Source organism: Camarhynchus parvulus, chromosome 3 (genome assembly GCF_901933205.1).
Source record: "Camarhynchus parvulus chromosome 3, STF_HiC, whole genome shotgun sequence".
In the NCBI taxonomy this organism is placed as follows: domain Eukaryota; kingdom Metazoa; phylum Chordata; class Aves; order Passeriformes; family Thraupidae; genus Camarhynchus; species Camarhynchus parvulus.
In genome coordinates, this window is record NC_044573.1 from 64,030,080 (window position 1) to 64,055,561 (window position 25,482).

Sequence of the window (25,482 nt, forward strand, 5' to 3'; positions counted from 1 at the left end):
GATGTATTTAGTTGTAAAAATAAATATATGTATTATCTTGGTAGTAAGGGACATGAAAGAAGACAAAATCACTGCTTGTGTTAGGACTAAGTATTAAGTGTGAGGCAGAAGAATAAGTTGAGAATACAGTTTTATCCTACTGGCATAACTTTTTATTCCCTTGATTCATGCTGTCTTATAGTCCTTATTTTAGAAAAGGTAGTACTTCTAAACCTTCAGAAAGGATGTGATCTTCACAGAGACTTTACTGCAAGTCCTGTGTACAGTTTACAACTGGGCTCTGCAAAATGGGATGCTATTGAGCCTTTGATTTAATGAAAACTTAGGAAGTCAATTCAATTCACTGCAGGGACTGCTTTGTTCTTTCATTATGATTCCTTTTTAATGAGAAAGACGATGGCAAGGATAAACTCCATTCCTCGGAATTTTTACACTAATTACATACAAAGCACCATTCTGGCAGAGCGGGACTTATCTCCTTCAGGCAATGCAGTTATCATCTTGTAACCACACTTCAGATCTCCCACATGAACGCTGGAGCTACGTGTGCTGAATGTGGATCCTGCTACCCTGGCTAGCTGCTTGGCTTGATGAATGTTTAAATATTCCATAAATCACAGGGAAATACTGATACTGCATGAAGAGGCAGAGACAACCCTTGCATTCTGCTTACAGCTGTAGGATCAAGGGTGTACTATTTTATCAGAACCATTAACTTTCCTCATTGAAGTGGGAAGGGATGGTTGGTTTTGCAAACAGTACTTGAGATGTTTATGTATTAACAAGAGCCAGACACATATACTACCTCTACAAAGGACAGTTATCCCTTAATTCTACCAAAAAATCAAGTGTTTGTGATTCAGCTCACACCCTTATGAGACAATTTATTATTTGACATACTGTGAGGCAATCTGGGCTACATAGAGAGCTTCATTACCCTCAAATAAAATTACTGACAACAACATTCACCCCTCTGCAATATCTGATACTGTGGAGTAAGTTTCAAAGCTCAATCTGTGCTCACGGCCACAGTATCTCAGCAATTCCAAGGCTGTGTTACCTCGCTTTCTACCTGCTCAAAAGCCTTGATTCTTTCACCTACAACATCTGTGCCCCTGTTTGAGCCTGTGGTACAAAATACATGTAATGGCATCTGCAGAGATGGAGACAAAAATCAAGCAGCAAGATGTATGAAGGGTAGGTACAAACTGCACTTCCTCAGAGCTTCCTTGAGCCTGCCCACTCATCCTTCTAGTGATGAGGCTTATCTTCCCAAACAGGAACTCACAGCCTTGTACTCAGATTGGCACTGTCTTCGAAGGACTGGCAGGGCTCCTGGAAAAGTAAGCGAGGAGGGAGCTTTCCAGGCTTAGCAACAAAATCTAAATCCTTATCCGAAGATAAATGCTTGCAAATATATGTTGCAGATTTGCCTCTCAGACTTAGGTGCTGGCATCACTAAGAAAAGCATGACAGCATGAAATGCCACATTGTGATGATTTTTTGATTCTGCTGAATTCCACTAGCTACCTGTGATTTTGCAGCTGTGAGCTGAGTAACTGCAATGTTTCCCGTTTTATTGCATCTGTGGTTTCTATTTATGGACTTACTGGCATGAAATGGCCACAGCTGGCTAAATGCTCCTAAAATGAATGTACATTTACCTCCAGGGCAAAACTGCCTTTTTCTCAAGTAGTATACTCAGTACAGACATTGCCTCACAGCAATGATGCAGCATCTTGATGCAAACACGGATCATCACCCAGGACTTTGGGCAGCCTAAAGCTCAGCATCCCTTTCATGCTCGCTGCACTCCGTGCCTGAAAGGTTTGCTCTCATCAAATATGCACCAGTCTTTGAACCATGGTGCAAATCTGAATGCTGTGTCTGGAAGGTACTGGCTGAGGGCATAAACTTGGCAGCCAGAAAGATGACCAGGTCTGAGCTTCCCAAAGTGAGAGTGATCTGAACTGCCCGATTTGAATCTTCCAGGGACTTTTTTACAAGGAGAGGTACCCCTAGTGCAACTTTAGAACAAATTCATTCTCTGTATGGACAAGACCTCCCATTCCCTCATTTAGGTCAAGAGAATGGTTAGAGAAATCTCTTTTTTCCCCTGTGCTCTTGTCTGCATTTCCAAGCACAGGAAAAATTAGGTGTTCCTATCCTTTCACACAATGCAGTCTTGCAGCTTTTGTCTCTGATGGCACAAAGGATGCTTCCTTGACCACCACAGCTATTTTGAAAGCAACCTAGTAACAAGAGATCTCTCGGGGTTGAACAAGATGCATCAGGGATCAAGGGACACTACTGCAGAGAATGCTACAGCACGGATGCTTGATGAGGCCAGGCCTTTATTGCTTTGGGGTTATCATGATTGTATTAGTGATTGCATCATTAAACCAGGACATACCATGCTCAAGCTTAACTGCTGCCACCTCCATCCTAGAGGAACAATGTTTTCCAATTTTCATCTTGTATATGCTATGAGATGTACACGATTTATTTCAATGATACCATGCAGGAGCATATAATGTGCTGCTTTGGCTGGGATTAAAAAAAGGAAAGATATTTTGTAACACGCGATGTATGCTGTGGGTCTGGACAGCAAGTGTCTTACCTAACGATCAGGAGCACCTTATTGAGAGAAATAACTGTAGAAAGAAAAAGCAGAGGGGTTTTTTGAGCCTTAACCTGCCATTTTATTTGCCCTATGTTTGGGGCCAGGATTCCTCTCTGTAAATGTTTATTTCTACCTTGTTAAACAGCTGGCAAAGCAAAGCACACATGATGGAAATGAAAATTGACTAAGCCCTGAGATGCCTGGTCCTTTGTGTGGGTGGAAAGGAGCAGCAGGGCCAAAGCAGAAAGCATCTGTTTGCTGGTCAGTGTAACAAGAACAGCTGAAAGTGAAAAAAACCCCTGAGGATTAAAAAATACCATCCAACATCTCTGCTAGGAATAGCCAAACAAATCAGAACAAAAGACAGAGGTCAAGTCTATTGGTTTTAACCCTGTCTTTGTATCCCCAACGTGGTCTTTTTTTTTTTTTACCCTGCCTTTCCAGCTATGTGGAATAATCATACTGTGCTGAAATTGCATCTGTTTTAGTATTATGCTAAGAATGCAAGACGACTTCACTGGACTGGGAAGGGAAATTTGATGTTTAGAGCAACTATCATAAAGAAAAAAAATCCCAAGGTTCTGTACGAAAACTTTACATACCTGAAAAGTTTGACACCTCACTGAATTGTTATCACCTACAGAGTAAAATAACGAAGGCTCATTCAGCAGCAGCAGCAGTCAACATTTTATAGCAGGAAATTTTAAAAACTCAATTGGAAGTAGAATGAAAATTCAAACACAATTATTATGTAAATAGAACTGAACAGAAATCTGGCTCTAGTCACACTGGTTTTTTTCCAGCTAGCTTGCTGTGGTGCCCATGATATGATAGGCAAATCCCAAATACATAACGTATCATAATCCTTGCTCCTCTGAGCATGCTATCCAAAACTGAAAATTGCACATTACAAAAAAAGATGTCTGCAATTTGAAGTGTCTGTAAATAGGCAGCATTCTAGTTTCATTTCTCCTAAAGTATAGAATTCCCTCTGACTATGAAAAGGGCTCTTCAGATCCCAAACAAAGGGACTATTTGGCTGACCATTTTCATAATAAACATATCCCACACGGTTTGGCATCCCTAATTAGAAGCCCGGAGTAATTAGGAGAAAGTAGATTGCAGACAGCAATGTGTAACACAGCAGGGAGATTCTGCAGCACTGCTATGAGAATACCAAAGACCTGAAGGTCATTATTTTTCACTGGTTCCAAGCCGCATTTGCTGCTGTGTTTCATTTTTACAATGCAGAATGATCATGGCCCCTTGCACTGGGAGGGCTGTGAGAATCATAGAATCAGAGAATGGTTTGGGCTGGAAAAGACCTTGAAGACCATCCAGTTCCAATAACCCTGCCATGAGCAAAGACACCTTCCACTAGACCAAGTTGCTCAGATTCCCTAGCCTGGAACACTTCCAGGAATGGGGCATCCAAACCTACTTTCAGTTTAAAGCCATTTCCTCCTGTCCTATCTCTACATACCTTTGTCAAATGGAAGAGATGGGCCAGCTGGACTTGTCCTTCCCTGTGCTTCAAGGGCAATGTGACATCTTCTTGCAATGTCTGCCATGTGTCTGCAGGCCAGAGTGTGGGCTGAGCTGTTGCCTTGAGAATCCAAGGACCCCTTCTATCACAGATAGAGCAATAAAGCTACTTGGCTTCAGCTTTGACCATTTTATTTGACTGGAGGGATAACCAAGCTCTTTGTTTTACAGCAGTGGCATGAGCATGCTTAGGAAACTGAACAGTGATGAAATGCATCTTTTCTAATCAAAATTGCTCCCTGTCATCCTCAGTGAAGAGGAAATTCTGACAGGATCAATGCCTTTCCAGAAGACATTTCATCTCAATGGTACAAGATATATTGTCCAAAGTACATGATATCTAATATAGTTTGATCAGTAATATACTTTCTTTGTTTCCCAGACAAACAAGGTTGTTCTTACTGACAATTGACAAAAAAAGGTGTTGGTTTAAAAGAAATTTTGTTATGTCTACTTAAGTTAAGTGCATAATACTAGCTTTATATTAGTATACCTTTACTAGTAGAATGGAGTTAAGTAAAAAGAGACATTTACCCTTTCTATCATTCAATAAATAGCTGACAAGCACTGCAGTGAAAAAAAGGAACTCCTCTGTGGTTCTTTATCTTCCTTCAATTAGCCAGTTTTGGTCAACTTTGATGAAGTAGGAGTGATGCTGGGGAGGGATGCCATTATCTAAATAGAAATACATACTTGGATAGCACACACATCAGGAAATTACATATGGCTGAGATGCTAATGGCATCAACCACCCTGAGATAGAAATGCTTAAAAAAATGATATGCCAGTAAGAGGTCTGCAGTCTTACCAGTCTCACAGGACTCTCTGGTTTACGCAGGGGCACAGATCACCTTTAATTACGTGTTGAATCTAAGACATTACAGCTACTGTAGGGAAAACTATATTTCCATTGACAGATGATATAACCTCATCACTTGGCCTAGAAGCAGAAATCATCCAGGCATACAGAAGTTCATAAAAAATGTTTCTGAACAAGGAAATTTTTGCCATCCCTTAGTACTGGTGGGCTGAAAACCCTCAATAACTTGTTGCTCTAAAATGCAAGGAGCAGCTTGCAGTGTGGAGCCCTACTCACACAGAATCTGGCCCTCAAGGCTTTGTGGCTCCCGTCTGTTCAAAAGACACTTCCATTGCTCCCTCATTTCTTTGTTTTCCAGAATAACAAAAAAATAGCAGTTTGGGTTTTTTTTCTGTTTTTAATGATGTCTAGTAGATGTGTTGTTTTCATTTGTAGCATATGTGATGTGGCTTTTAGAAGTAATTTATTTTTGGTGGCAAGCTGCTGATGCTTGCTCCCATGTTGGCTGTTAGCAATTAACACCTTCTGGTCAACTATGGACAATTTCCCACTTACTGCTTTTTAAGGTGCTAAAACTAATCTCCACCAGCTCGATCTCTCATAGCTCCATTTCACCCATTTGAGGCTTTTCTCACTGGTAGCAAAGGTTTTTCTTTTCCTCCACTAATAATGACATAGGACCCAGAGGATATAGGAAAGTATCCCTACATGTTTTTGTCAAGCATTTCCCTCTGCTAACGAGGGGACTGAGGTGAGATAATATGTGTTAAAACCTTCTCAGAGGTGTAACCTCTGACAAACACAAGTTCTGGCTGTGAAAACAACAGGCGTGAGAGGAAGCTACCTCAAGAGAAGGAACTGAGAACTACCTCGCTACCTGTTAAATGTTTGGCAGTTTTTCACCAGAAAAATGCAAGTTTAGACAAATTTTTCCAGTTTTTCATGACCTGTGCCTGAGTGGTATCCATATTTTAAGGCCCATATGAAAATCTCAAAAGAACAGATCCCCTTCAATGCTTGTGCCACTTTTTATTTCGGGTCATGAGAACAAAGTTGCAATGATGATGAAAAGCCTTACTTACATGGACCTCACCGCTTAAAACTATTGAGTCTACTTTTACTCCTTGAAACTTCTCTTTTTTGGGGATTTAGATTTGGTTTTTGGGTTTTGTTTTGTTGGGGTTTTTTGGGTTTTTTTATCATGGAAATGAAGTTTTAAAAACTTAGAGATTGTGACACCTACAGGACTGTGCCTCTCCACTATCTGATGACATGTTGATTCATTGCAAGCTGACAATCCTAATCTATGTAACCATTAGGGCAAACTGTGGTAAAATTATTTTGGAAAACAATCTCAATATAAAAATGTAGTGGATGCTGCTGATCCTGGGCTAACTTTAGCTGCTGGAAGCTGAGCATTCACTGCAGAAGGCTTTAGTCAGAAAAGCTCAGGAGCTTTAATCATCTGCTAATGATGATTTTCAGAGACCAGTGCAAATTCTGCCTTTTCATTATCACTCAGGGAGTATATAAGAACAGCAAGGGACAGCTAAGTCCAAGAGCATCCAGAGTAAATCAAATTTTGGAAGAAGCCTCTAAAGAAAGAGGAACTCTTTATGTCTTGAGGAAATTATAACTTTCAGTCCTAGAGTCTATTCAGAGTTTTTTGGCAACCCCAAGTGACACCTCCTAAAACACTACATTTCTGCAAAAATCCCAGGAATTAATAAAGAAAGGAAAGAAAAAGACAAAGGGATGCAATTATTTTTTACTACAAATCAATTTATGATGGTTTGATTTCTGAAGGAGAAAGAGAATGATTTAAAAATGTTTCAGTCTTTCATAGAGAAGAACCATACTTGAAAAAAAAGTTTTTTGATGATGTCAGCACTCAGAACAGAATCATCATTAATATTATTCTGTGATTTCCATCTATTAATGAAGCCACATGATTAGAGCTGCTAGAGAAACTGCCTTAATGGAACAAACACAGATAATGGATTTGAATAAATACACAAGCAAAAAGACAATGTCAGGCTCAGTCAGCTGGCAACATTAAATGCTGAGTAAATAAATAGGCTGTGTAGTGCCGTACCATCCAGCAGGAATGTTATGATGAATGCCTGGACCACTGCTTTCATAGCTTCTGTAGCCAATTTTATTTTGGGTTTTTTTGGATGAAACTATCTTTTTGGGGTTTCTTTTTACAGCTCCTTTTCAAGACAATTCCATTGGTACCCTTTACATGTGTTCTAGTTGTTTGTGTGGTCTGTAATCAACCACAGGCTTTTTCAAACACCTTCCCCAGCCCTCCTCACTTGTCCAGAAAACATTTTCCAATATTCCTAACACTTTACCACTTAGTTCCCAAACCTATCATATTGGCACAACAGGTATTTCTGACAAACTCCCTTTAGTCCACCACTACATTTTTAAACAAAGTTAGAAAAATATTTATAAAGTACCTTTTTAATACATATTTATATTTGAGTAAAGCAGAGTGCTTGATAGCATTTTTTAGATGTCAATATACACCAGGCATCAAACCTTATTCCAAATTAGCCTCTGAAATGCACAGCAGAATGCAGTATCTATATGGGTATACACTCTCACAAGCATTTTCAAAAAAGTAAAATCTATTTAAGAATCCATATAGGGACTTGCCTTCCACAGTATCTAAATGAGTCCAGAGGAGGACATTTCTGGGACAGAACTTGTGAACAAGGCAATCCTACACTCAGAATAATTATTTTTAAACATAGCGCTCCAGAAAGCTGCTACTAATAACATATTTTAAACCTTTGGCAGAGCAAAGTATGTGGTGATGTTTCCCCCTACACAAACTGAAATACCAAGACAGTGAAACAGTGCCTGAGCAATCTCTCCTTATATAAGAACCAACATTTCCTTTGCACATTGGCTTTTAGCACCTCTGCAAAATGCCAGTGGGGACCAATGTTTATAAAACTTATGTTGTAATATGCTTAAGTGCTTTGTGCTGGAGTACAGAGGTATTTTTTTGACTGTTCATTTTTGCATAGAAATTAAGTCCTTGCTGCTTTGGAGCACTTTAGCATTGTATCACAAGATTGTACAATGAGTGAAGAACTTAAGCTTCAGGATTGTTCCCAAAACATTAAAAGATCAAAGAATGATCCAAAAATCATTGTTCCTGTAAAAAAAAACATGAGTTTTTCAGTATGCTGGTAAATGTACCATGGCCTAATACATTTTGTAGTTATCCTCCACAGAGCCCTACCCTCCTTATGTCAGGAGAACACATTATATTTTTTTCTCTTTTATTTAGCTTCTAATCTACGTGTTCTGTGAAGGTGAATAAATAAAATTATTACCAAAAAGAAGACTGGCTCAGAAATGTACTTAAATGCATTCACTTCCCACACCTCATCTAGAAATGAAATCTCAAAGAAGGGAAGGAATGTGCAGGAAAGGCACAACCCCCCATAAAAAATACAGACTGTCAAAGAGAGCATCATTAGATAAACAGTACCAAAGCATACTGCAGTGCATTTCTCATTTTGGAGGTCAGATTGGTTACACAGGCCCCATGGCAAAGCGGTGACAGGGCCATGGAGCTGCTCTGCCCAAACCTCCCCCCAGAGAGACAGCACCCCAAAATCTCTCCCTTCATCTGCTACTTCCCAACAGCTAAAAATTTGCTGCTATTTCTTTCTGTCTAGTAAGTGAACTACTCAATTGCCATGATCAGCATCTAAAACTAGCAAGCTCTTCTTTGCTTGCATCTGAGCTCTCGTTAGTCTATGTAAGATGTAAAGCATACTAGTATTTCCCAGCAAGGCAAGAACAATCAGAATTCAAAAGTACTGATGTCTATTTTAGCTTTTAGGTAGCACCCCAGTCCTTGAGATCTAATGATTCATTCTTTTCTAATGAAGATTTGTTGGTGTTTTTTTCAGTTCATCCAATATGTATTTCTAGGTAATGTAAATATGGAACAAATGCTAGTGGGATATGTGTCTAAATCATGTTGCTTGTTTTTGTTCTGCAGAAGCCTTTATCCCCACTGCTTTCTATAAAACAGTTTCAGAGAGACACTCACCTTGTCTGACGGCTAGTGTTGTCGTGTAGACCAAGAACAGAAGAATATAATTGAGGAAGCTCTGGAAAACAGGTGTGTTGGCATGGAAGTCTTCTGAAAGATACTTGCTTGTGAGACCAATGCCACAGATAAGGAGGGAGAGTACCTGGCCAAGTGCCACAGACAGCAGGAGATCCCTGAAAGGAATGAGAATAACAGACATAAAACACTCAGCCTCCTCACTAAGGAGGAAATGCTCATCCTCCTCCAGGAATCATGTTCAGCATTTCTGGGGCATGGAAGAAACATGATGCTTCAGTCAACGAGGGGACCTGCTGGGTATAGCCAACATAACATTTCCATTATTCCTGCTCTTATCATGAGCATAAACATTGTGCCAACATAGTGGCTTTTATTCACATGTTAAACAACAGCAGATGGCACGTCCCTACCATTTAATTTTGCATTTCACATTTCACAAAGGATAAATGATAGTTTAAATCAACCAAAACTCAGTACTGCTTCCTTTGAGCATCCTCCTTAAAAGAAAGACCCAGGGTTATCATTCAGAAACAGTGGGAAACACAGCTCTTTCAGGTCTTAGCAGCCACAGAGAAAAATAAGATAAAGGATCATGTTTCATCATCAAGAGGAATATACATTTCATCATATAAACTATTCTTTCCGTCTACTGTGGATAGATATATTTATATTTTGTTTCACCCTTCCAACTGCTTACTTTTTCTTCTGCTTAATGGGAACAGGAGATTTCCATTTTCCCATTCCTGCCTCTTTCTGGTTGTTAGAAATATACTTTCTGGTTAGGCTTTTTGCTGTAATCTGTTTTTCTTATTTTTCATCTCCAGTATCTTCTGCATTATCCTATTACAACCCCATTCTCCTTCCCCACAGGTTTCAAATAGCCTCTTCATTTGTGCATGTTCTCTGTCTTCCTATAATATTCTCTTTACTGCAGAAATTGCTATATCTGAAAGATTTTTTTCCTCCAAATACCTCCATCTCTTTTACTCTTGTAGAATTTATTATCTAACCACACAGCCCAACTGAGTCCAAACAATCCTCCTTTTCCAAACTCTGGCACAGGATCTCCCATGCCCGCAACACAGGAATATCTGTATTTTTTAAATTACCCTTAAGAGTTTTCCCAGGTCCCCCATGTGTCAGCACTCTCATGCTGACCGGGTCTGCTCTACAGCTACCCTCCCATGCAGAAGGATGAAATGCAAAAAGCATTGGTCTGGTAGAGAAGCAAGCAAAAACAATACCAGGGAGAGCAAAAGGGGCATCCAAAGGGGACATGTAGTCTGAGCCCTGCCCACTGCTACTGCTACTGCCACCAGCCCCCAGAAAAGAGCTCCCTGGGGAAGACATGAAGGAGAGGAGCATGTTCTGCAATGTCTCATTTGAGCCTGGAATGAGGAAGGCGAACTAGGCAATCCTAAGGGAGTAGAGGAAGGAGGGCAGCACCCTGCTCAGCTATAACAGTATTTCATGTGTGTTCTCTGCCAGACAGTTAAAAAAAATATTGCTTCAAGGCTGCTTTGCTTTCCCTGACAGATTTCCCTGACCTCAGCTCTGCGTGTTTGGCAGTGATGAGCATCTGTGCTCCTACAACTTGGTAAACTCAAGTGTCAAGCTCGTTTCCCTTTTTCTCATAAACAATCCTCCCACTAATGTGTCGTGGTGTCAGTCATGGCATGATTTAACCAAAGAGACCCTGGAAAGCACAGGAGGCTGGGTAGTCATATTCAGCTAACATACCTTGCTGACAAACAGCCTGGCACACAGAGTAAAGAACAAACTTTATTGTGCTAAACCCTGTGTTTTGATGGGAGACTGCTGGATAAGCAGCAAGTAAGACTCTACCACGGCTACTTCTGCTTTCACATTACTCACTCTACTGTGAAACACAGCCAAGGGAAACAAGCACACTCGACAGAGGTGACATCCAAGACCATGATGCAGATGCTGCCTACACCATTGATCCTCAGTTCCTGCTGTTACCTGCTCTGCTGCTGACATGAAATAGGAAATTTGAATAGTGACTGCAATTTAAATCCACATATTAATCTTGCACCCTTGTTTATAGTTCTTCATTTAGCTGATATTGTTTCCTATATCCTTCTGTAATTAAGTTTCATGCAGGATTGTCCTCTTGCCTACTGCCATTTGTATAGTTCCATTTCATTAGTAAATTAGATGTTTGCAAATCAGTTACCAGCTTTACATGAAATGCAGGTGTGTCCCTGTATTTTGGCTGAGCCTGTGAGTGAAAGTTGTATTACATTCACTGGGGGACTGCACCTGCTCTGAAGAGAAGCATCTTGGATCCTGCTTAGATTTCCCTAAAGCTAAACACACCCTCTCTCAGGAAAGGATTCTCACAATAACATATTTCTTGCTCCCTAGGGCTGTTAGCTGTTGGGAACCACACTAATCATTACATTTTTTCAGACTGGTGGGAAGTTTGATAAGGTCTTACAAAAGGCATCTTTTTTAGCTCAGCTCTCTATATTCAGGTGTGTCGCCAGGTCTAACCAGTCTGTACTGACATTTTCATTAAAAATCCAACCAACAAAACCTGAAAACCACCAGGTAAATTTCAAAGCTGTGTTTGATAGCTGTAGCCCTCTCTGGTGTATGTTTTGATTCTCTCATTGCTATTTTGCTATTTATAAAACAACCATATTTTTCATAGTTGGTTCTTTGCCAAGTCATTCAACCACATCTACAAGTGGCAGTTTTCCTAAAGAGTCAACATCTACAGCATATATACACACATACAGCCTGTCCCCTGTCCTCAGCTTCTGGATTTTACATTTCATTAATTTATAAAAAAGAAGATAATTCAAATTTTATGGTCTTATTCCTGAAAAGTCATTGAGAATAGCTCTCTATATCTTCTGTCAATTACAAAATATGTCCAAAAATCCACTTGCTATTGTATTATTGAAGTCATCAATGAGCACAAAGGGTAATTGGAGTTCAGTTCGTGGACAAAAAATCAAGGCTGTAAACCTAAACACCTCTAAGTCTGTAAGTAAAGATTGATCTGTATAATCTCTGTAATTTGAAAGTGCTTTTGAGTAAAAATTGTCTTTTAGACAAAAACTGAATGCAAAAACTGCAGAAAACTACTTTGTGGGTGTCTAAGTGCAAACAGTACCATCAATATTGCTGTCTTTCAAAACACTGACTACATAAATGATACTGAGTACATACTTACTGCTTGTCTCTGATTTTTGCACATATTTGGTATTTCTAATTATGTAAGAAAACTCATTCTGAAATCAAGCTGTTTTGCTTTTCTTCCAGTCAGGACTTAGTTAAACATTTCACAGTTGATGGATGACAGAGAAAGATACAAATTTTTTACTCTTATTTCATCAGTGCAAAGAGTAGCATGTTATATGTTTAAGCAGATCTAATTCAAGCGCCCATTAAATGCTCAGACTTGATCTATTTTACAAAATTTAACTGTTCATGCCCACATTAAACTCTCCTGCCACACCTAGTAATATGCCCATTACAGACATGAATGACAAGCAGTGGCATAGAAGATTCTGTATCCTCCCCTTCTCTCATCACTGTAGGCTCTGACACACCAACCATTATCATGGAAAACAGTAATGAAATGAAAAGTAAGTAAGAGAAAGCAAATCATAAGATCAATAAAATGCTCATTTTTGCCTTGGCTGAATGTAAGAGAACAACTCATCTCTCTCCAAACAGAAAAGTGGAAACAAATCTTAAATTGTTTAAATTGGTGACAGTGTCAGCAGCAACACAGAAAAATACATTTTTTAAATAAACCTAATAACCAATGTAAGATACCTGAATTTTACAAAAAAATGCTGGTAACATCGACTTCAATTCTTTTTTTCCCCTGCAAACGGTGATCTAATAATACAAGAGTCTTAACTTCTAAGCCTTTAATACCTGGGTAAGAGTAATAAAATACCCATTATTTTTAAGAAGAAGCAGCAAGCAAACACTGAAAAGAAGATTTCAATGGCTGTGGAAAACCTATTATTTTCTTTAGACAAAGAAAAAGACACTAACTCAGGGCTGTCATCTCTGGCACTCATAAGTATCTTCCCCAAAAATCATAATATGGTTGAAATATGCAATATAGCTCCTATCTGCAACACTTTCTGTGTTGCTTTTCATATGCTCCACCACTCAGAGACTGGCACAAAGGATGATTTCTTCCCTAAGCCTTTGGTCTGTCATGCTGGCTTCAGTAGCACATTCATTCACTGAGGAAGCAACATTCATTCATATCTTGAAGAAAGGCTGTGTAGTTTGATGGCCTTCAAACAGTACACCAAAAAGAGTCTCACTACAAAAAGCTTTATAAAAGTGAGGATTTCTGCCTTTCAGGATCCAATTTCTCTTTAGCTGAGTGCTATTCTATTTCTCTACTTGTATTCTATTTAAATCAAAACAAAGCAATTCTTCAAAAATCCCATTTTCCCTCAGCAACACCAACAGTACTTTCTCAAACCAAGTTAAAACAGGGAAAATCTTCAGCTTATAGTTAAGCCTTGATCTCATAAAGGCACAGAGTCATTGAATCATTTAGGCTGGAAAAGGTCATTTAGTCCAACCATTAACCTAGGATCACACTGGTATTTTTAAGTGAGAAGTAGGTCAGAATTACTCCTAAATCTCTGGGTGTCATGTTGCTAAGTAAGTTTTTCACAGCATACTAACAGAATTTTAAAAATACTTTATTGTCTCTTTGGAAGTGGAGCCAGAAGACAAAGCGTCATCTTGCTGTTGGAAGCCATTTAATTCTGTTTAAATGTCTGGGCTGGTAGCTGCTGTGCATCCTTTTCGCTTGTTCCTCCAGGTTTATGGAAATTTCTGTCACTTGAGTATCTCCTTTATCAGCCATGACAAAGCCAAACTTCTGTAGGCAGACATTCTCATATCAAAGAACTCTGGAGCTAGTGCTTCGTTCCTTGCACATACACACTGGTGCAATAAAGTGTACTAAACAGCTATCTGCAGGTTATCCTGTAATTATTCTACAAGAAGTTAAAATATTTAGCTCTGAATACTAGTCCATTCCCATATCCTCCCCAGAACATAGAAACGCTCTCCACAACACAAAATCAAGGCAGTGTAATATTGAGAAGGAGCCACACAACCACAGTATGCTGGAGAATCAATGACATGCAGAGGGTGGCCAAGTGATTTAAACATTCAGGCTTATTTAATTGACACTAAATCCTGTTTTAAAGCACTCTCCATGTCAGTTTAATTTAACTGCTTTCCCTCCTCTCTTTTGCACTTTATTTGGTATCTTTCCACTGGTAAGTCCCCGCTGCATCAGTTTTAGAGTATCTCAGATGGTAAAGAACAGAGGCTACCACTACTTTTAATCTCTAGCATGAGGTGTGTTAATCCTCCAGCATGCCACAGGCTCCAGCAGACAGACAAGAGATTGGCACTCTGTTTCCTGAGCCAAAATTTCACTAGAGGAACACATCTGTAAAGGCTGCTTTACAGCACTGTTAGAAAGGGCCTGCAGGCAGGATCGTGCTTTCTCCAGGGTGGTAATGACTGCAACACAAAGTTACCACTCCAAATGTTCCAAGTGTGTACTTAAAAAAAGAAAAAGCAGATACACTTGCATTCAGAGACTGATGACTGCTATGCCATAGTGAAGTTGATGATGTCTGTCACAGCACTGTGATTCTGCCAAGCTTCTTCACTTGAGTGCATTTTACTGTGTTTCTATAAAAGCGTGAGGAGAAATAAAACAAGGTCTTAAAAACTTCACACTGATTCAAAGCAAGCTGAAGTTATGCCCCTATATCCTGTGGAAATCCAGTCAAGTTTATTTAAATGCTTACAGGTGGATGTGGAATCTTATTTTAAAATTCTACTTATCCAGTAGAAATGTTGATGCATATTACCATAGAAAACACAGGAACAGGACATGTCAAAATCACAAATACTAACTGCCATCACCAGCATGGAATGTGACTGTTTCCACTGCAGCTGAGTTCCTAAGTTCCCACACCACCCCCCCCCCCCCCCTTGAATAGCTGCTTAATGAGGACACGGACATTACTTCCATATTTTGTGATTCACACTTAACACTGACACAGGCAGTTTGTGAAAGAATAAATTAACAAGATTTGTTCTGGACAATCAACTGAGCTCTCTCTGAAAGCTAAAGCTGCAGATTTTCTAATAGCTTTGAAGCATATGAAGTTTCCTATTAGTCCTGCTCTGAAATTGATTGCATCTAGAGAACAAGATTCTACACTAATTTTGTATGGAAACTTGTCTTTTCTTATTTTCCCCTTATTCTGACATGCCTGTTACACAGGGGAGAAATTCTACAAGTTGGCACATGCAACCCTTCCCTCCTCTCTGCCCCTCTCAATAAAGTAAGGATTGCAGCAAACATCTTCAGTTAATGCATCAAAGCTGCTGCACACTGCTTCAGAGCAATTTACAGAGCCAGTCCCAATACTCTATAACTAAATGTTCACAGCACTAATGGCAACCACATCACCCAACACATATACTGATAATTGCATCATGGGCTGCTGTGCCACAGTGTTCTATTGACCAACTACTCCCATAGTCTACACTCCCCACAACCATTCTAGATAACAACTCAAGAAAATACAGTGGGTTTGTAGGTCTAAATAAGAGACACTTATAATATTTCTGGCAAGGAAGAACAAACTGATGTAAAATATTTTCAGAATATAGGTATCAAGCCACTGCTGAACAGTGAAATACCAAAGTCTGGATCCCAACTAAAGCCAACACACTGCATTAAAATACAAACAACACTAAAATTAACTGACAAATCAGAGATAGAAACCCATGAAACACCAAGCCTATCCACCACTTAATTCCTACTGAGTCATTATTTTGAAATCTTTATTGTGATGTACAGGCTTTGTACTAAATCTCAGCACAAAGGGTGGGCTTTCCAGACAGTGAGTTGCAGACTACCTCAAGTTCCCACTGAGGCTCAAAAGAAATTCTCTGTGCCATAAGCTGGGGGTAGGAGGGGAGCTCTGCACCTCCTTGTTCTCATCATCCTCTCTTGCCACCTTCCCAGCAACTTGTCACTTACCCTGCAGCTCTGGATCAAGCTCCACAGCTTCTTTCCTCAGCAGGGCCCAGCACCTGATTGCAGCATCCAAGGGACAGCCAGGCCTGGACACACAGCCAGCACTTCCCTAGAGCTGGAGAAGCTCCAGCAGCCACTGCCTTGGCTGGAAGGACACCCTGGGCATGGGGAGAGCTACCCAAGTTTCTTATCCCTTGCTTTTTGGCTTTCCTAGTTGCTTTGAGGTTTTTCTATTCAAGATATTAAGGTTCTAGTTTGTATTCAAATACAACTGGACTTGATTTTAAGAGCCTTTGGGGACATCACTTAAAATCAAGGTGTAGTTACAACTGCCTCAAAGCTGCGGCAGACTCAGGCTCTGTGGTAGCTTGAGGGACGATCCCAGATTGTTGTCTTTGGATGAAAACAAAGCAGAATCACATTCAACAAGCCTTGGGAGTCTCTGAAGCAGTTTCTTAAGATGAGCTTTTACCTAATAAATTTCCCAGTTCTTGTATATTGCCAGTTACAGCAATTCTTGAAAATGGGTTTAATTTACCATATACTTATAGCTCCAACTTCATACACAAACATGGTCATAGTTATGTGTGTTTTACAACATTTTAGTAACTGGAATTTACTGGAATCTTTTTTTAACACTATTCTTACACAGATAAAACATATCCCTGCACTTAATAGTTAACTATATATTGTTGAGACACCTGCTGCACTGACTCTAAGTGCAAAAAAGGCACTCCTCTTTTAGTTATTATTATTGAATAAGATATATGCTTAAAGATTGCAAAGGAAAGTATGGTGACAAAACTTCCATGGTCTTATCTTGATGGAGTCCAGTGCTAAATCCTTACAAGCAAATTGGAGGCATGGGGTGGATGTGTGTGTGTGTGTGTTGGTGCAATTTGCTTATAGTCATCTTCATCCTACCAGTGAGCTAACAAAGAAAATAAAACATGCTTACCCTAAAAACATGCCTAGGTTTTCAAAAAGCCATCTGCCTTCCAATCAGTAATTTCCTGGTTCCTTTTCAGGTAAAAATCACCAGACTTGAAGCCCTAGAGGCTTTTTCTCTTTAAGAATGAGGTTTCTCCATATACAGTTCTTGACAACTTCTCAGCCTATACTGGATAGACTGGAAATATTTCAATCTTTGTGATGAAATCAAAAGTATAATTATAGATGACCATGAGATAAAATAATTGTATTTCAGGTTATTTTAGTCAAATAAATTGACTGAAGCTAGCTGCAGTCCATAAATTTTTATAAAGTTCACCGTCTAGCCAAGTATGACTAGAGAAATTAAGATACGGAAATAAATAAATAATTATGTAAATATTTGATCTAGATTGGAATAATAAGTGACAGAATTAACTTTCCATACAAGAGCTTACAAAACTAGTTACAAACACCAACTGCTGAATATGGTACTTTTGAAAGACTAACTTCTTCCATCATTATCCAAAAATTAATTCAAAAGTGATATTTCCAGTCTTAGAAATAGAGTAAGAGACTCAATTATGTATTAAGAGTGAGCTGTAATTTCTCAAGCTAGAAATCCATGTGACAGCCACTGAAAATACCACATTTTTGCCAATGAAATTGAGGCAGTCATTGGGCTGCTGATCAGTTATTTTTATCATTCAAGAATAAAGCACACAAACAGATGTGGTTTTGAGATAGATATTTATCTTTACTCTCTTCCAAATGCACCAGTCTGAGCTTTTAGATGTTGAAAGTAATGAGGATGTGGAAGGACTGATGGCTCTCTGTTTCTTGTAGAAAAGAAATTCACTGCCAAATTGCATTAGCTCATCTCACTTGCAGTGGTTTTTGTGCCTAAGGCTCAGGACATTATAAATACAGTGACGAGTATCTTTAGATAATATGAGAAAGAGTTATAAAGTTTCAGTTCAGTTAAGATCATCATCAGCTCCCAGTTTTCTCAGAGGAGCTGAAAGCCTACAGTAATAGACCTGGATGATTCCCAGCACCAAGAAAAATAGCTCACCAGTGCCCAAAGTAGTACAACATCACTTCTTACTGCTCTCTTGCCATTACTGTACAGTGCTAATACAGTTTAAACTGATGGGGGTTTATGGACTCTTACAGCTATTGAGAGACAGTTGATAAAGGAGGAGATGAAAAGCATTACAGCTCCTGCTATACCCCTGCCACTGATAAGCCAATCTTGATTGAACGGTCTGGTGGAAAACAAGTTCATATGACTCAAGATTCCTCAAGTGATAGATGCTACGGTGACTTAATTCAGCGTTGTCAGAAACACAGAAGTATGGGCCTGGAGTTCCTAGAAAATAGTATGTATGTGAGTCAGGATGATGGATGATTTCAGATTCTTCTTGGTGCTCCTGAAAGTGGCAAAATTTGTTTCTGAATTTCTGTCCCCATAAAATTCATAACTCCAAGCATACGCAAATGTGTGTACTGACTGTTCATCTACAATTAGGCAACTACAAAAATTATAGCTTACTTGTAAAACTGGAGGTCAAAAAAAAAAAAAGGTGTTAATACTGGAATGCAAAAATGCCTCTATGAATATCATGGCTGGCTTTTGGAGAACTAAAGCTACTAATTCAATTATTACAAGATGTATAATTTTTTTTCCTTTTTTTAATATCAGTGCATTTGCAAAATAAATAACATTGATTTTTCTTTCTAGAGAACACAGTATCTATTATAAATATTTAATTTAAAAATCAAATTTATCTGCCTGGATTATGCAAAATATTTTTCTTGGATAAAACTAACTACATTTAAAACTTCAGAACAAAACAGTTACTTTTTTTTCCCCCCACAACTCTTGAAAATTGTTGCAGAATTAAAAAACCCTGCTTCTGTGGACAACATTTTCTCCCCAGGTAGGCATATGCAACTCCCATAAGTTTGCATCGTTTTTACAGTGAGTTTCTACTCCATAATCTATATGCTTGAAGCATGTAAAAGAAACCTTAAGAAAAATGTCCTTAAATTGGCCCCTGAATACTGGCCTCTTGACTGCACCCCTGGTACAGAAAGACAAAGGATACTCACATTAGCATTTCATCAAGGATGGCACTAAGCCATTGCACACTTTTCCAAATCCCCATCTGCTTCAAAGGAGAGATGCTCATGTGCCTGTGGCTCACCCTAAATTCAGCTCTTTAAGGCTCTGACCTCCTTTTGCTTTTTCCCATGTGTGGGTTGTATTGCTGCTACCTCATTCTGCAGCCCCTCAAGCAGGAGTAATGCTCAAAGTTGCTTGCTCATGGATATTATGACAAACAGACGGACATGAAAGTTTTATGCTTTTTTTTCTCCCCAACAGTTCTTTAATGCACAGAGGCCAGACTTTTCCCCCTTTGTGGGAGTGTCTTTATCCTATTCCTGCCTGTGAAGCCAGCACACTGAGTTTCAGGGTGACACAACTTCATTATGGAAAGAAATAAAACACCCTCAATAGATCTACCACTAATCTGGTGGCTGATACACCACAGAAGGCAGAACATGTCAGGGCAAGTCCTCAGAACAAGACCCCTGAAGCCACTTAGGCAAACAATTTAAGAGTTTGGCTGCTTTACTGAGCTGGGTGTCACCTTCTGGGAGAGAAGTTTGTGCTCTGGCTCTAGAGACATTACAGAGGCACAACTGGAAAGTGAATTCCTGGTTTGGGTCAGTAACTAGCCCAGGGCTCCAGTAATGATGGGTTTCAGCAGGCAACACCCCTCCTGGCCCAGCTGGATCAATTGTGAGTGCCCCACTCGCAGGACTTGAAAGGCCTCGAGTTTTCTTCTCTGTCTGCTACTGGTCCTTTCTGAAAGCAAGGTCCCTCTAAGGCATTTTGAGTTGGGTGCCCAGAATTGATTCAGCAATAACCCAGGAGTGCTCTCACAGGTCCTGCCTTCCTACTTCTAAGATACAGAAGGGTCTTGCAGGAAAGGAAGCACTTGGTGAAAGGGGGCACAGCAAAACCAGCCTTACAGAGAGGTGGAGTGCAAGTACTTCTCCTTTTCCTTGCTTTTGCTGTTTGTTCAACACTCAGCAGTGATAAAATCATTACTCAGCCAACACTACACAAGAGGTCCAAACTTCTGCAGCTGTATTCTTCTGCATTCTGCTTACAATTCAAAAATAAAAAAGCCATTATAAGTGGAAATTACAACTGGTCAAAATTCAACCCTTGCTAAATGAAAAGTCCAACAACACTTAAGTTTTTCACTTTTAGGAATGAGTGTGGTGGCTCTGGTTTACTGCTCTACCCTTAGGCTCCAAGATAAATCTCTCCCTTCCTCTCTTCCTTTAAATTCAGTGAAACAGCACGACTGCCTCTGTCAACACTATAAATTTACTGCAGACCTGACACACAATGATGGGACAGGCTCAGCTGAAAAAACATAAGGCCACTGATCTAATTTTTCCTGTTTTATTAGAATTCAGAACTGCAAGGAGTTTGAAATAAATAAAAATAAATAAACTGTAAGTGGTCTGGGAAGTCGCCAGCTGCAGATTTTGAGAGTCAAGACAGAGATATTCCTGGTCTACAGGAACCTGCTGCAGTGCTGAATGTATGACCAAAGTCACTGATGACCTAAAGAAGGAGAGTGATGAATCACTCAAATGAAAATGAAAACTGTGAAAAAAACAGGAGCTGTAAAGTCCTCTTCAAGGAAATAAACCAAGTGACATTTGCCAGAACATTGTTCCCTACCTTCCAGGTTGCTTTATTGCAATTTCTTCACAATAGCAGCATCTAAATTTCAGATATGCAAAAAAAGAAAACTCAATAATGTAAAAGATTTTCTGAGTGGGTACAATTTTGCCTTGCCAGCACTGAACTGTAGAATTATGCAAAGGCAATGAGCAGGCTGTAACCAGGCCACTGAGGGTGTCCTCAGTGTGTGCAGCTGATGTGCCATCTCCTTCCCATACACAGGACAATAGCATGCCAAGACATACCCTGACCCAAGAGAACCAGAGGACCTTTTGCCTCCCAGCCATATACAAGTGTGGTCACAACCTTCAGCTGGCAAGTTTATTTTATTTCCTCTCCCAGTGTGATTCACATCTGTGCTTGCAGCACAGAGAGCAGGGGGTCAGTCTGACAGTTGAAAAGTGTGAGGAAAAATCAGGGATGAAATCATATTCTGTGTAAGCATGACATTTGTGACACTTTGCTTTAAGGCTTTAGACTGCTACTGTTACAAAAATACATGCATAAACCTATCATTAGCATTAAAAAGATTAGGAAGAATTTCCATGTTACTCAATAGCATTTGCTCTGCAGAAATCACCCTTCTGAAAGGCATCTGAAGCTGTAGTTATAACTGAAGGACAAAATCCCAGTCACAGCTCTCTGTTTCCTTGCCTTTTGGAAATGAAGTTAGCCATTAAATCAGATTTCACTGTAATGATATGCATTACGTTTCCCACTGATGGCTTTTTATTCTTCCTAGCAAGAAATAAGTTGAGAAAAGCCAGAGAGAAAAACTCTCACAGCTGCATAAGGGAATCAAGTGACACACCTATCATACAGAGTGCACAGCTGGGCTAAGTGCTTATGTTCATGTGGGCCATCCTGCAACATGACTGCAGACATCTCATATGTTGCTTTTGAGCAACATGCACTGCTTAATTTATATGTGGAAGGGATTATCTGACAAAGGCCATTTAGGGCTGTAAAGTACCTAAATATTTCAGAGATGTAACATATTACCTTTTGATTTACTGCCTTTATTTACTTATGGAATAAACTAAAATTTCATTCAGTTTGAATTAAATTAGTTTCTGTAAGTCAAATGCTCTTGTTTGTAAAGCCCAGTTTGAGCACATGGATCATCCATGGCTATATCTGAGTCAAGCAGGTGCAACAGGCCATGACAGGGCTTGCTGGAGTGAGGACTTTGCAGTGAGCTTTCCTAAGGCCACGGACCTCACCCCTGTTTCCCCCATGAAAATTTTGCTGCAGGTCTAACATCCCAGTGGCCTGCCCAAGTGGGAGCAGGGAAATCCAGACAAGACTGAAAAGTTGGTGATACTTATGAAATACCGTACCATGACAGGATCTCATTCTGCTTCTTCAGATTCTACCTGAAAGGAATAAGATGAATGTGTCTTTACAAACAGACTGTGTGAATCTGCTTGTAGATACAGCCAGGTACTTATAGAGAAGTAACAGAAGAAACTATTAGTTCTGGAAAATGTTACTAATCAGCATGGACTGTTGCTCAGCCAGGGCCATGTTAAATATCTGAACCTAGAGGAAAAGAACAAAGACTTACTAGAATTATGAATAGCTTTTTTCTTTCTTTCTTTTATATAAAAGAGGGGGCATATTAGAGGGGAGCACAGTGTAGGCAATTCAGGAAGTCTGTGCCTTCTGAGTACCTCAGCCAGTGGGGAAAAGGAACAGAGTGATGGGGCTGGGAACATAGGATAAAACTGAGGCTGTGTCACTCAACAATTTCAGAGACCCCATGAGAAATGCCCCATGACCTCTCCCTTTATTCAAATAAAGCTACAGGAGTCCTCTGTCTCCTTTTTGGACATGCCACAGGCATTCTGGATTAATTTTCCTAACATGTTCTTTGTAAGATTTATTTTCTTGCGAAGACAGATGGAAAGGACATCATAGAAGACTGTTTGCAGATGCAAAAATATTTTTACCAACCAAAACCAAATTTGGCAGGACAATGGCCCTTCAAATATTCAAATGAAATTGATGACGATGATTCTTCCCCTAATGAATATTTTCCATTACTCCCTAAGTCTGATTACTAGGCCAAGCACCTGGACAGACATCAGACAGCCTTACAGGGGAAACGATCTGAACAAAACAGTGGCAGTCAATGAGAAAATTTTGGTATCAAATCATGTCACATTGCTGCTACAGCTTCCTTACTAAATGCACAGGTGGGCAGCATATGGCCCTTCAAACAGGACAGCAATCCAAGACCCAGACACTATTTTTTTACAGTTTACGCTATTGGGAAGTATCACACTTTACCTGTGTGCACTGTGCAACTACAAGAGGTACAGAATATCATGTTAAGGTTATATATAAATATATTTATTAAAAATAATTTCAAGCTCAACTAACATGATTACGAAGATGCAGGAATACTTGAGAGATATCATGGGACAAGATAAGAACAGATTAATCTTGTAATTAATTGTGTGCTTGAATTTAATTTAAATGCTTTTATTATTTAGTACCTGTGTCAACCACTTAAACTGCCTGCAAATCACTTCTTTATATAATATTAATGAAATTGTCTATATTGAAATTCATCAAACTATGGAAATCAGATATTAGGAAGACTCATTATATCATCAATTTATCCTCTTCTACTTTAAAACAGTTCAAGACCTGAGACTCCAGAAACCACTCCTTCAAGAAGAGTATTTCAGTTCAAGAAAGAGTATTCATAGCAGAATGAACAATGTCTTTTCACAGTGAAAGATCAGAATTAAAAATCCAATTTACATTGTGGAACAAACTACAAGAAGACTTTGAGAAGGAACAAATAACAACAGTAACGTTAATTTCAACACAAACCTTGCATAAATGTCATTGATTTTACAGCTCTGTACAGATGACATTCTGAGAAAAATGAAGATAATGCAGATTTATGCAATAATAGACCTACGAATTTGTCTGCACAGCCTGCTCAAAACATTTCATGCCCAAAGAAGGAGATGGTACTGCTTGGGGTGCAGAGGAGCTGCTGACTGAGCGCAGGGAGAGATCAAATCAGTGAGAAACATCAAAGTAATCACTTGTTTAATCTTTGCTAAATTGCTTGCTTAATCTTTGGGTTAGTCTAATGAATGTTTAGGGCATTCCTGAACTACTCAGCTGGAAGGGTGCATGGCTGTATTTCAGAAGAAATGTCTGGAAATGAGAATAGTTGGTAATTGGCACTGTTGTGAGAAGGGGAAGAAATAGCTAAGATGAGAACAACATGCCTACAGGGTCCTTGGGGGTCATCCTGGATCTGGCTGGGATCAATTTTCTACCTTTGTCTCAACCCATGAATTTTTTATCTCACTTTCTCCCCTTGAGCTGCTGAAAAGAAGGAGTGAGAGAGCAGCTTGGTGGGCACCTGTCAGCCAAACAAGGTCAATCCACCACAGGAATGGAGAAGATCTTGTTGCACCTCTTGTCTCACTTTAAGACACTTCTGCCATCCCTCAGCTTGTGCCCAACACCAGGAACATGGAAGCTGTAGCAGCAGCAACCATGCTGAGGTCACGCTGTCTGCTGAGCTTGTTTCATATCAGAGTCAAGCAGTTAAAAAAACCCAGCAGCCCTGCAACTTCTGACCCTGTAGCACATACTTGTTAGACTTTCCATTGTGTCTGATTATTTCTGCAAGATCAGACAGATGAAGCACTTCCGTAATCCAGGATGGCTTGTGGGATGGGCACTATGGTCTTCGGTCCAGAGGTCTTACCTACCCTTGCAGTGGGGATCAGGAAACGCAGGCAGAGGTCTGTCACTGTGGGATATTTTCAGCACATCTAGTCCCAGTTCCACCACACACCTCCCATGGATATCTTCAGCTCTCTCTGCCTCAATTTAATCTCCACTGTTGTGTCTGTTCAGGTAAAAAAAATCTCAGGGAAAAGACTCCTTTCTATATTAAATGAGCCTACCAGAAAGCCTTTATGTAGGAAGCAGAATAGGAACAGAAGAGCAACACAAAAATAGCCTACACAAGAAAACCCAGTGGAAGATGCCTTCCAGTGTTGGAGGTTTCACCCTTCTAACTCCTTGAAGGCAAGACCTTCTTATCCTGCAAAAAGTATATTGTATTGTCTCTTTGTAACTGCAATTTATTTTTTACTTGGGAAAGCTGACACCTTACACTTTCCTCTTTTCCATTTTCAGCAAACCTTTTGTTGTGTGACACCTTTTGGTTCTTTGTAATAAAAATGCTTTCATTGCCTGGATATATTGATTTTCAGTTTCCTCAAGCTTTGTGCTTTTCTTCTACAGTTTCGCTGACACAGCTTAGGCTGAACCTCACAATCCCATTCCCTCTTGCTCCTGACTGATGAAACAGTTCTCATCAAACTGTATGAAGATCATCAGGCATTCAAAAGTTATGTCCATTCAGCTCCACCTCCTCTTTTGTCCGTTCTTTTAATCTCTTCCATCCTTCTCCCAGTGTTGCAGGACAGAAACTGAATACAATTTAGACTGGTTTTGTTTCAAAAGGAAACCTCTACCTTGCTGTACTTCTTCTGCGGATAACTGGCCTGTTGAGATAGGACAATGGATAATGGTTTTTAACTAAAATGGGGACATCCAG

The 25,482-nt window shown here is 39.6% G+C and overlaps 1 protein-coding gene across 1 annotated transcript in view; it reads right to left on the reverse strand.

Moving 5' to 3' along the window:
- The window catches only part of SLC35F1 (solute carrier family 35 member F1), a 226,842-nt gene that overhangs the window by 87,816 nt on the left and 113,544 nt on the right, over positions 1-25,482 (reverse strand). The window contains exon 2 of the mRNA XM_030944956.1: positions 9,070-9,245. Coding sequence (XP_030800816.1) covers positions 9,070-9,245 — 176 coding nt within the window. The remainder of the gene's footprint in view (positions 1-9,069; positions 9,246-25,482) is intronic.